Below are 13,476 nucleotides of genomic sequence, written 5' to 3'. Positions count from 1 at the left end.
TCAATAATCAAATGTATCAAAGGACCTACATTCTGTGTTCCCAACAGTTTTTCTGTTTCTTCCCTGTCTGAAATCATGACTAGGTATAATACATATTTTGCTGCGGTGTAGTTTTTCATTTGGGGAGAGGAAATCAGTGGCTGTGGAGAATAGGATTTAACCAATATTTTTAGATTGAAACTGCCAATAACTGATATTTTGTGTATATTTTGATAACTTTAAATGTGACTATTTTCAGTGTTTTTCTCCAGACTTTTATTCTTGTCAGTGTGGGAAAGCCTCTGAAACAGCATTTAGACCAGGGTTTCCTTTGGGCAGTTGTCCAACCAATAAAAATATTGTTGGCCAAAATGTCCGGTGAAAAATATGACAAATCAATCAAACAGTCAATAGCCTAATTAAATGATTGTGTGACTTATAAAACTTGTTGCTGGCACAGGTGTTTACCATGGCATTTGCACCTATATGTATATAGTAAAGAAGTACTCCAAACAGCTCGTACAGCATAAAGTTTTCTGAAGCCAAACAATTGAACCGTGGGTCCAATATTAATATCAATATCAAGAGATCTTGTAATATTTGACTGATGCCTGACCTCTGACCTTGCCGTCGTTGTCCAGTCGGGGGACGATCTGAGGCAGGACATGCTGACTCTGCAGATCATCCGCATCATGAACAAGATCTGGATCCAGGAGGGGCTGGACATGAGGATGGTCATCTTCAAATGCTTCTCCACCGGCCGGGGAAGAGGTGAGGAGGGACGGAGGGAGGGAGGGAGGGATAGGAAGTGGGCATGGAGTGATGGTCATATTTCAATATTGGTCCACCAGGGAGAGATAAGGAGGACAGGAAGGAGGAAGAGAGGGACGATGCCTAATGAGGAGGGGTGAGATTTGAACAGAATAGACTGGGAATATCTCAGGTGAAAAGAGGCTGGTATACATAAGTAAAAGCATTAATTTATGCTTTTTCCCCCTTAAAATACACTATCTTCATTTAACTTGCATCTATTTTCATGTGATACTACTCAGTACAATGTGTACTATAAAGATTTAATCTATAGTCTATATGCAAATAAAAAGGTGGGGTTACCCTTCACTACATACCTGGATGCAACAAACCTTGATTGTATTTCTAAATTTACAACAGCATTGAACAGATTTTTTTTATATATATATTTTTATTGGAGACAGATACAAATCTGTGTTCCAATTTTTTTTTTCACTCCCTCTTTTTTGGTGTGTTAGAACAGAGAACTAGAACAACACCTTTCTCCAACCCCCCAATCCATCCTGAACTCCCAGAAAGAGACAAAAAAGAAAACATACACATACAAAAAAACTAAATAAAATAAATAAAACGCATACACAAAAAGTGAATAAAATGAAATAAATAAGTACAAAAGAAAAAAAAAAAAAAGGGATGCCCAGGGTGCTCACTTCGAAGAATGGATGCATTAAGAATCAGTTGGGGTCCAGAGAGGTCAGAGTATTCACATATGAGATTGGCAGTCGAGCCTCTTAAGGAATATTTCACCTTTTCTAGCGACAGAAAACACATTAAATCATTTAGCCAGGATGTAGTAGGAGGTGGATTTGGGCTTTTCCACTGTAACAGAATACGTCTACGGGCTATAAGTGAGGCAAAGGCAACAACATCAGAATCTTTCTTAGTAAGACTGGCTGGTACAAGGGGTTCCCCAAAGATGGCTATCAAAGGGCAGGGTTCTAGTGTAATATTGAGGGCTTCGCCTAACATATTAAAGAAACAGGACCAGAACTCAGCTAATTTAGGGCAAGAAAAAAACACACGAGTCTGATCTGCCGGTGATGAGCCACATCTATCACAGGTTTCACTACTAAGCCTAGCTTTTGTAAATCAAACCCTATGCAGGACCTTAAACTGAATTCCTGTGCTGTTTTTGACTGAGAACTGCTCATATCCCCTCTCCTCCCCCCCCTCCCCACCCCAGGCATGGTGGAGATGATTCCCCACGCCGAGACGCTGAGGAAGATCCAGGTGGAACACGGAGTCACCGGCTCCTTCAAGGACCGACCGCTGGCCGACTGGCTGCAGAAACACAACCCCACCGACGACCAGTATGAGAAGGTGCACACACACGCACGCACACACACACACACACACACACACACTGTCACGTTCTACGTCTCTGTGTAATTACAGCGTATTTCCAGAAAATGAGCAAGCTGTAATTTAAGGGCTGCTCATATAATTAGTCTGAGCTCAGGCTCCTACTTAAGAGACTTTTCACTGGCAATGGTAACAGCAAAAGTAGTACTGACTAGCCGTGTTTACATGTGCACACACACACACACACACACACACACACACACAGGTGAGATGCCTCATTCCCACACGTTTCATCAAAATATGATCACTTAAATTTTGCGTATGAGGAACAAACGATTGAATGAATAGACGATTCTAAAACTGTAATAACCCTGTGTGTGTGTGTGTGTGTGTTTCTCTGTGTGTGTGTGTGTGTGTGTTTCTCTGTGTGTGTGTGTGTGTGTCTTCCCTAAACCCAGGCGGTGGAGAATTTCATCTACTCGTGCGCCGGCTGCTGCGTGGCGACCTACATCCTGGGGATCTGCGACCGCCATAACGACAACATCATGCTGAAGGCCAGCGGGCACATGTTCCACATCGACTTCGGCAAGTTCCTGGGCCACGCACAGATGTTCGGCAACATCAAGCGGTGAGTGCAGGGGATGCTGGGAAATGTAGGCCCAGGGGGACTTCCAAGTCATCAGGGACACTGGGAGATGTAGGCCCAGGGGGACTTCCAAGTCATCAGGAACACTGGGAAATGTAGGCCAGGGACTTCCAAGTCATCAGGGACACTGGGAAATGTAGGCCCAGGGGGACTTCCAAGTCATCAGGAACACTGGGAAATGTAGGCCCAGGGGGACTTCCAAGTCATCAGGAACACCGGGAAATGTAGGCCAGGGACTTCCAAGTCATCAGGAATACTGGGAGATGTAGGCCCAGGGGGACTTCCAAGTCATCAGGAACACTGGGAAATGTAGGCCAGGGACTTCCAAGTCATCAGGAACACTGGGAGATGTAGGCCAGGGACTTCCAAGTCATCAGGAACACTGGGAGATGTAGGCCCAGGGGGACTTCCGAGTCATCAGGAACACTGGGAAATGTAGGCCCAGGGGGACTTCCGAGTCATCAGGAACACTGGGAGATGTAGGCCCAGGGGGACTTCCAAGTCATCAGGGACACTGGGAAATGTAGGCCCAGGGGGACTTCCAAGTCATCAGGGACACTGGGAAATGTAGGCCCAGGGGGACTTCCAAGTCATCAGGAACACTGGGAGATGTAGGCCCAGGGGGACTTCCAAGTCATCAGGAACACTGGGAGATGTAGGCCCAGGGGACTTCCAAGTCATCAGGAACACTGGGAGATGTAGGCCCAGGGGACTTCCAAGTCATCAGGAACACTGGGAGATGTAGGCCAGGGACTTCCAAGTCATCAGGGACACTGGGAGATGTAGGCCAAGGGACTTCCAAGTCATCAGGAACACTGGGAAATGTAGGCCAGGGACTTCCAAGTCATCAGGAACACTGGGAAATGTAGGCCAGGGACTTCCAAGTCATCAGGAACACTGGGAAATGTAGGCCCAGGGGGACTTCCAAGTCATCAGGAACACTGGGAGATGTAGGCCAGGGACTTCCAAGTCATCAGGAACACTGGGAAATGTAGGCCAGGGACTTCCAAGTCATCAGGAACACTGGGAGATGTAGGCCAGGGACTCTTCCAAGTCATCAGGAACACTGGGAGATGTAGGCCAGGGACTTCCAAGTCATCAGGAACACTGGGGAATGTAGGCCCAGGGGACTTCCAAGTCATCAGGAACACTGGGAGATGTAGGCCAGGGACTTCCAAGTCATCAGGAACACTGGGAGATGTAGGCCCAGGGAGACTTCCAAGTCATCAGGAACACTGGGAGATGTAGGCCCAGGGGGACTTCCAAGTCATCAGGGACACTGGGAGATGTAGGCCAGGGACTTCCAAGTCATCAGGGACACTGGGAGATGTAGGCCAGGAGTTTTTTTTTGTTTTTTTTTCATTTTCATATTTCACATTTCTAAAGTCCTTTTTTTTTTACAGTCTTTGGATTGAACTTTATAAAACTTGACACCTTATGGGGAAAAAACCAAAAACCTCACCTAATATGGGACACACGGAAACACACGTATGAATCGCATCAACTGTTATTCGCCTATAAGAACACTCAAAATCATTTCATAACCATATATAGCACACGCGCACGCATACATGCACTGATTACCTCACCGTGGTAGAGAAAGAAAGACACTCTAAAAAAGACTCTTTGTTCTTTGAGAACAAAGAACAAAAGAACAGAGTGTGTTATTCATATAAAAAAAAAACACAGTATTCATTTTATTTCTTACACTTGAAAGTCAGTTGTGATGCCATATTGTGGCTAGAATCTGCCTTAAAGTTGTGTAGTGTATTCCCAGCCTAAGATATGAAGATTAACATGAGAAAGAAACATGAGAAAAAAATTACTTGTTGGTATTTTCTAGGGCTGCAACTAACGATTATTTTCACTGTCGATTATTTTCTCGATTAATCGATTAGTTGTTTGGTCTATAAAATGTCAGAAAATGGTGAAAAATGTGGATCAGTGTTTCCCAAAGCCCAAGATGACGTCCTCAAATGTCTTGTTTTGTCCACAACCCAAAGATATTCAGTTTACTGTCATAGAGGAGGAAGGAAACCAGAAAATATTCACATTTAAGAAGCTGGAATCAGAGAATTTTGACTTATTTTTCTTAAAAAATGACTCAAACCGATTAATCGATTATCAAAATAGTTGGCGATTAATTTAATAGTTGACAACTAATCGATTAATCGTTGCAGCTCTAGTATTTTCTGGACTATGTAACATAATGATAAATATTCCTTTTCAATAGAGACTCAGTTTTTGAAATGGATTGTGAAGGACTGGCTGATTTTCTGTGCATCAAGCAAATTTCCACATACAAATTGTCTGTGGAAATTGCTTTATCGCTGAGGTTTTTCAATTGGTAAGCACTCGCAGAAATGCCCCTGGAATGGAACTGGTCAATTCAGATATTACCGCGTTGCGACTGATGTGTTCATGTGTTCTCCGTGTCATGTGACCGGCAGGGACCGCGCCCCCTTCGTCTTCACCTCCGACATGGCCTACGTCATCAACGGCGGGGACAAGCCCTCCAGCCGCTTCCACGACTTTGTGGACCTCTGCTGCGAGGCCTACAACCTGATCCGCAAGCACACACACCTCTTCCTCAACCTGCTGGGCCTGGTGGGTATCCAACACACACACACACACACACACACATATATACACACTCTCTGCTGTGCAAACGTACGCATATCTTCTTAGCGTTTATTAATATTTACTCATGGTTTCCGGTCCGCCCATGCCTCCTGAATTCATGCAATGTTTACGCATCACGGTTGATTCAGTTCATTCACAGCTACTCCACACACATTCTTTTTTTTTATTTCCTTTTTTTTTTATTCTTTTTATTGGCAAAATAGCAAATATATACATATATATATATATACAGCTCTGGAAAAAATTAAGAGACCATTGCAAAATTATCAGTTTCTCTTGTTGTATAGGTATGTGTTTTGAGTAAAATGAACATTTTTGTTTTATTCTATAAACTACTGACAACATTTCTCCCAAATTCCAAATAAAAATATTGTCGTTTAGAGCATTTATTTGCAGAAAATGACAACTCAAAATAACAAAAAAGATGCAGTGTTATCAGACCTCGAATAATGCAAAGAAAACAAGTTCATATTCATTTTTAAACAACACAATACTAATGTTTTAACTGTTTTAACTGTTTTAACTCTTAACTTTAATGAATATGAACTTGTTTTCTTTGCATCTTTTTTGTTATTTTGACCAGTTGTCTGCAGTTGTCTGTTCTGCAAATAAATGCTCTAAATGATAATATTTTTATTTGGAATTTGGGAGAAAAGTAGTTCATATAATAAAACAAAAATGTTCATTTTACTAATTTTACTCAAACACATACCTATAAATAGTAAAACCACAGAAACTGATAATTTTGCAGTGGTCTCTTAATTTTTTCCAGAGCTGTATATATAAATAAAATATTGGGATAGTGTATGAATATCTTCAAATACTCCAAAATATATAAATAAATACATAAATCATAAAAAATAAAATACAAAACAAACAAACAAACATGGATTTTCATTCATTGCTTTAGCACATACCGGGCCAATTCTAAGGTCACTTCAGTACAGTATTATTAAAATAGTGAATACTATGTCCACTGTTGCGCAATCAGGACAGAATCCACATTGTTCCTCCCATCCTGAATCCAACAACAATCAACAATCAGCCGAGTCACATAAGTTTTCTCTGAGCGGTGTGATCACACACGTCAAAAAGATTTTCTATTGAATAATCTTGATTTTTGTTTTTAACCTTTTTTGCCGTTATGTATAGCAGCCTATATTATTTTAATTTTTACAATGTGATTAGGCATGTTAATTGATATTTTATTTTGTATCGTTATTTTTTCAATTTTATTTAGATATATATATATATTTTTTTCTCTCTTTTAGGTGAGGTTTTTAGATAAGCCCGTAGTGGGTTTCTACCTCACCTGCACATGTAACTTTATTTCTGTTTACTTTTTCTGTCTGACTTTTCTTTTAAAAAAAAAATTGCAAATAAACTAAACTAAACTAAACACATCCTGATACGTGTCCACCTGGTGTGTGTGTGTGTGTGTGTGTGTGTGTGTGTGTGTGTGTAGATGCTGTCCTGTGGTATCCCAGAGCTGTCCGACTTGGAGGACCTCAAGTACGTCTACGACGCCTTGAGACCCCATGAGTCTGAGGCCGACGCCACCATGTACTTCACCAGGTAACAAAACACACACACACACACACACACACACACACACAGACACACAGACCTCCTCTATCTCATTCAGCCATAGCCATTCTCTGTTATGGCACTCATCACTCTGGACAGTTTTTAGCCAAGGGCAAATTACAGACAGAGGTGTGTCATTTGGTCAGACATCACTGTAAAGCCTACGATTTGCTTCCCATACAAACAACACTAACAAGTTCAACATGGCAACCAAAAAGGGCTGATATGGTCACTCCAGATGAGATTAAAGGAATAGTTCACCCAAAAATGAAAAGTCTGGCTTCCCGGCACGACTCTGTAGCGGCCCCAAAAATGTCAAACCATACAATCCGCTCTATGAGTGGAAAACAACTTAATTTTATCCATGATTTAATGCGAATAGAGTCTTCCTCCATTGCTTTTAGCTTCTGCATTACCAAACCTGACTGAATTTTCATTTTTGGATGAACTATTCCTTTAAATTTAACAAATAGCTCAAGTAATGATTGCAGTTACCTTACATACCTAGGAGAAGCAAATCCCGTCCTTGTTTCTTTACTTTATTTATTTATTTTTGTATGTTTTTGGTCTGGTCTTCAGCATATGGAATCCAAAGGAATCCTCTCCATGACCGGTCCATTCCTTGATTTGGTCAGTAAATGGATGTTCAACTCAAACCCCTGAAATCTTTCCCCTTTTTTTTTTTTACCCCTCTCTAACCAGGCTGATAGAGTCCAGTCTGGGCAGCGTGGCCACCAAGCTCAACTTCTTCATCCACAACCTGGCCCAGATGAAGTTCGCCTCGTCCGAGGAGCGTCCGGTGCTCTCCTTCGCCCCGAGGGTTCACACGGCCAAGAGCGACGGCCTCATCCGCAACCTCTACGTCTGCCGCCACGTCCGCACGTACAACCCCAGCAAAGGCTACGTGAGTTCAACCCCGTCAAGTCCATGGTTCAGATCCTACAGGCACCATAACATCGTTCTTACACTGCCAAAACGGGTTCAGACTCTGCTAACTTGGGACTTGACTTGGGTTCTGGTGACTTGGGACTTGACTTGGGTTCTGGTGACTTGGGACTTGACTTGGGTTCTGGTGACTTGGGACTCGACTCTGACTTGTACTCTGATGACTTGAAAAGGTTTCTAAAGTCTTGACTTGAGATCTTGTGTTTGTGTAAAATGACTTAGATTGAAAGTGATGAGATTTGTTCCAGCAGACGACCTGAATTTAAATTCTGTTTTCTGAATTTGTATGGAATGATTGAATTTATTGAAGTTGAAACTGATTCTAGAAATCAAACTCATGATGCTCTTACCAAGTTTTTATCCTATTAAAACCATATTGCATTGAAAAGTCCTAGATATTTAGTTTTCTTTAAGATATTAAATTGATACTGGACTCTTGATTTGTTCTGACTTGACTTAGACTTGAGACTTGACATTAATGACTTGGACTTGACTTGGTAATCTATATTTAGACTTGAGACTTGACATTGACTTGGACTTGACTTGCTAATCTACATTTAGACCTGTGCCTCAAGATTTGAGACTGACTTGGGACTCGAGCAAAGTTGACTTGGTCACACCTCTGCTGACTGGTATTTAAAAGGTCTTAAAAAGTAATCAATTTTATTTTATAAAACCTGCAGACACCCTGGTGTAGAGTGCAAATGGGATGATAATAATCTGTTCTCCTTATTAATCTGTTAATAACCCTGTCAGTGAGTTGTTTCAGCTCTGGGACCTGACCCTCCTAATAATTTTTTCATTACTAAGACAGGAGGAAGAATGCCATGAACTCACTCACATTTTTTTTGAATTGCAAGCAAAATTGAAAAACTAAGTCCTGATCTGTGTCCTACAATGTCAAAGGCTCATCTGAGCAGCAGGGTAAAACTTAGGCTGGTACTTGAAGGATTTTCAGCCCTAATGACCCGCTTTCCATTGGAAACAGTTCAATTTTCCTTTCTTCTGTTTTAGAAACTGGACCCATCAGTCCATCTTGAAATAATTATGTGATTTGGTGGAAAATCAATTCACAATCTCCCAAATTGCCATAAAAGAACACATGAAAGCTCACCATGCATATTGTCTCTAGTAGCATAACATTGTGTTTTAATGTCATTTTCTGCTTTTGATGTACTCTGACTTAATTCCAGATGGGGACAGTGAAGCCTAGGATCCAAACAGTTATCCTTATGCCTTCTGTCATTGTGTGCACTTCTAGCGGATGAAATAACTGTGACATTAAACTATTCCTCATTTTGCCAGGGGACCCCTTGGAATCCCTCGAAGGACCCTTGGGTGTTCCCGGACCCCAGTTTGGGAACCCTGGGACTATAGCTGAAGCTAATGTTAGGTGTGTTCTGTTGTTTCCTATACAGGCCTTTGTGGTCAAGGTGGAGAGGGAGGGCCAGCAGGGGGCGGCGTTGGTCCAGAGGAGCTTTGAAGAGTTTCATGAACTGCACAGCAAGCTACGGCTCATCTTCCCTTCCTCCAAGCTACCTAGGTATACACACACACACACACACACACACACACACACACACACACACACACACACACACACAATCAAGGTTTTACTTCTCTCCAATCACACAGTTCTAAATACACCTACAAAATACAGTGAAAGGCGAAGATGTACAGCATTTCCAAATGGGAAGTTGGTATCTCTCGTCTTTCCTATATAACCTTCCTCTCCCTTTATCCCACCCCCCCACCCCCCCACCCCAGTTTCCCTAGCCGCTTTGTGATTGGCCGCTCGCGGGGTGAGGCAACGGCCGATAGGAGGAAAGACGAGCTGAACGGTTACGTCTGGCATCTGGTGCACGCCGCCCCCGAGGTCGCCCAGGTCAGTCATCTCTCTAATCTCACCATTTAATACTAGTGACTTGTGCTGCATGTCATTGTATAATGCACACTTGCTGAAAGGTACTTGTTATGGTCTGAGAGATCATATTAAACACACACACACCTCACAGAGACTCCCCCTTTTTCCCTCCTTTCATCCCATAAGGCGTTTTATTCTGTTTTTCACTTCCTAAGACATTACATAGATCAGTGATTCTCAACCCTTTTCATATCACGGACCCTTAATTTAGTCCACATTAGGGCCACGGACCCCCATTTGATGAGATTTTGTCTCTCTGAGAATATTTTTTATTGTTAGATATGATTTTGTCCAGAATTCCATGACTATCTGTATTGTAGGTAGAGAGATAACAGTGAAACTATGATCAAAACAGTCATTCTTCTACATTCTCTTATTGTGTTAACTTCTTGTAAATTAAATAATAGTGAAGTTCAACAATTTATCAATTTGCTGGGGACCCCCGTGAGCCCTCTCAAGGACCCCTGGTGGTCCTCGGACCCCACGTTGAGAACCACTGACAGATGAATATACCTTGTACACACTGCAAAGTTAAACTGTGATGTCAGTAACAGTGTATATCTGTTATCTCCATAAGGTCTATTAATATTTAAGCTTGTGCAATAGTCTACAGTGTGCACTGTATGTGTGCTTTCATTTTTACCCACTGGTTTCTTAGAAATCAGCCCCTCCCTAAGGAAGAAGGCTCTTATCAGTGTACAAAACACACACGCGCACACACACACACACACACACACACACACACACACACACAGAGGGCGGGGAATGTAACCAGCTATATCAGGCCTATCCAGTGTCAGAAACTTGGCAGGACCAATGAATGTAATGGCACTTCTATATACTGTAAATGTGTTTGCATACAGAGTTACAACTCGAATTTATGGACATGTTGAAATCAGCCTTATTATTAGCATGTATGAATTTATACACTGCTTCCAAATGTATGCATACCCTTAGTACATAGGACTAAAAACCTCTGTCTCTCTTCAGTGTGACCTCATCTACACTTTCTTCCACCCTCTGCCGAGAGACGAGAGACCGGGGACAGTGGTCAACACTCTGCAGAAACCAGCTGGTACACACACACACACACACACACACACACACAGGCACAGTACAGTTGGGTGACACTCAGTGATTCATTTAAACGATCGATTGTTAAGAATTACACGTGAAATGACATTTACAGCACAGCACATGGTCAAAGTGCACCATAAATAGACATACACACACACACACACACACACACACACACGTACACCGTAAAGGGGTTCAAAGTCCACCGTGTTTCCGCCAGCGTCAGCCAAAGCCCGGTGGCCTCGCTGACCGGAATAGACTCTAGACAAACTAGACAAACACACACACATAACCTTAAAAAAGGCCTGTGCGGACATGTGGGGACATTCAGTCTATTTGTTGCGTGGTGATTGAAGCGGTGATTGCAAAGCGCAGGCAGCAACTAGATGAACACAGTGGATATGTCACTTCCCTCTAACATTAGGATTGCAACTATCCCTTGTGTTAAATTGGAAAATACAATGCAAGCTAACTAAAACTGTCCAGGCATCACCATCCACAGTTTTGCTTAACACAACACTTTCAACATCACAGTAGAGCATTTCCGGCATTGTATTTTAACAATGTTGTGTTCTGCTTTGAACTTTATTTATAGAGTACATAGTGTACAAACTAGGGCTGAACGATTTAAAAAAAAATATCTGATTGCGATTATTTTGACTGATATTGCAATTGCGATATTAGAGGGAATGATAATGTTTACATCATTATTGCGATTTCAATAAAATTTTGAGTAATTGTTCAGCCCTAGTACAAACACAGATCAATCATTCATCATCAGGAGCATCTGTCAGACTTCCTGTTTGTGCGGAATGGACGCAAAATAGTTTTTCTTGTAATGCAGGCAGCGCTTTCAGGGAAGATTGAACGTTTTTTGGGGGTTTTTTTAACCATTATTTACTAAGTAATGCTAATTATATTTTTGTACGGAAGCTGCGGATAGCCGTTGTTTTGTGCCAATATTCAATGTCTTCATTCAATTTGTTCATTTTTATGCTCAAAAAAATATATATATTTGCCCAAATATTTTAAGGAGGTTTTTCCCCCATGGTTTTATTCTTGGCAAGGTGTCAGTATTTATCTTGATCCTGCGCTTCTTTGACAGTCACATTGTTTATGTTAGCCGCTAGCTAACCCTGACTTAAGCTAGTTTAAACTGCCACTGTTAAAGCTAGTTGTCAGCTGGACAACTTCCACAGTTAGACCTGGTTAGTTTGGAAGTAAATTACCAACATTAACAACATGAAGTATCTGACTGCTAACATTAGCTAATGTTATGGATTGTGGGAAGTTATTAACCTATCCATTTTTTAAACATTTGCATAAAAAGTTTGACTGACTGTAAAATCATGGCAAAGTACTCAATCCACTTGAAATTCTACAGGTTGGTCAGGAACATAATTTCAAAGATATCTACCAAGCCACATGTTAATATGTTGAGATGTGAAGAAAATACAGGCATTTGAACTTGTGTACCCACAATGCTTTGCAGGGCAGTCAGGGGAACTCATTTTTTTGTCTCTTGTCTCTTCAGCAGAGATTTCCTGGTCTCCGGTTTCAGGGAAGGAACTCGGCGAGGTCAAGCTCTCCATTTCCTACAAGAGCGACAAACTCTTCATCATGGTCATGCACATTCGAGGCCTGGTCAGTGTGTGTGTGTGTGTGTGTGTGATATGTGTGTTTGTGTTTATTCTGACTCATTAGGCACTGGTAATTAATTCTATGATGTGTTATATGAGGACATATAAACAAACGTACCTGTGTGTGTGTGTGTGTCCTCTCCAGCAACCCCTGCAGGACGGGACGGACCCGGACCCCTACGTCAAGCTCTACCTCCTACCAGACCCCCAGAAGACCAGCAAGAGGAAGACCAAGGCGGCGCGACGGACCTGCAATCCCACCTACAACGAGATGGTAAACTACAGTTCCCGTCTGATAAAACAGTAGAGAACAGAAGAAATACGATGGTGTTTGGACTGGGATTCGACACATATGGGTTTTTGAAGGCAAATGCTGTTACTGATATTTCATATTTTCTTTTCATCCCGTCTTCCCTTCCCATCCCTTCCATTCCTACATCCCTTTCCGTTCCCGTCTTCCTACCACTCCCCACCCAGTTGGTGTACGAGCGTATCCCGCGGGGCGACCTGGACCAGAGGGTGATCCACCTTCGGGTGCTGGGCGACGGGGCCTTCTGGGAGAACACCTTGCTGGGAGAGACCTTCATCCCCCTCAAGAAGCTGGTGCCCGGCCAGCACTGGGTGGACTGGCACCAGCTGGGCACGACGGGCGCCGAGTCCACCCGCTGATAGAGACAAGACGGCCGCAAGGAAATATAGTGGAAGAGTGTGTGTGTGTGTGTGCGTGTGTGTGTCCTCACAAGGATAGAAAGATGAGGGAAATCCTCCAAAGTGAGGACACTTTGGCCGATCCTCACTAGCACAAGGGACTACTTTAGGTCGGGGCTTGGGTTTAGGGTTAAAGGTGCTCCGTGTAGCATTTTGACATCAATAAATCATTACCGTTAGTATAATTACAGTAAACAAAAAAGACCATCACTGAA

The 13,476-nt window shown here is 42.4% G+C and overlaps 1 protein-coding gene across 1 annotated transcript in view; it reads left to right on the top strand.

The window, feature by feature from the left end:
• Positions 1–13,222, top strand: part of pik3c2b (phosphatidylinositol-4-phosphate 3-kinase, catalytic subunit type 2 beta) — a 75,685-nt gene extending 62,463 nt beyond the window's left edge. The window contains 12 exon segments of the mRNA XM_071540493.1: positions 621–750; positions 1,973–2,109; positions 2,550–2,719; positions 5,188–5,344; positions 6,846–6,955; positions 7,670–7,871; positions 9,331–9,455; positions 9,680–9,797; positions 10,827–10,911; positions 12,451–12,557; positions 12,699–12,827; positions 13,031–13,222. Of these exon segments, the coding sequence (XP_071396594.1) occupies positions 621–750; positions 1,973–2,109; positions 2,550–2,719; positions 5,188–5,344; positions 6,846–6,955; positions 7,670–7,871; positions 9,331–9,455; positions 9,680–9,797; positions 10,827–10,911; positions 12,451–12,557; positions 12,699–12,827; positions 13,031–13,222 (1,662 nt within the window).
• The last annotated feature ends 254 nt before the right edge of the window (positions 13,223–13,476 follow it).

The sequence above is a fragment of the Centroberyx affinis genome, unplaced genomic scaffold (assembly GCF_046629955.1).
Source record: "Centroberyx affinis isolate AG114_WGS23_722 - 3 ecotype Tasmania unplaced genomic scaffold, CSIRO-AGI_Caff_v1 ptg003646l_1, whole genome shotgun sequence".
In the NCBI taxonomy this organism is placed as follows: Eukaryota; Metazoa; Chordata; class Actinopteri; order Beryciformes; family Berycidae; genus Centroberyx; species Centroberyx affinis.
The sequence above is the reverse complement of the archived record's forward strand: the minus strand, read 5'-3'. Positions and strand labels throughout refer to the sequence as shown.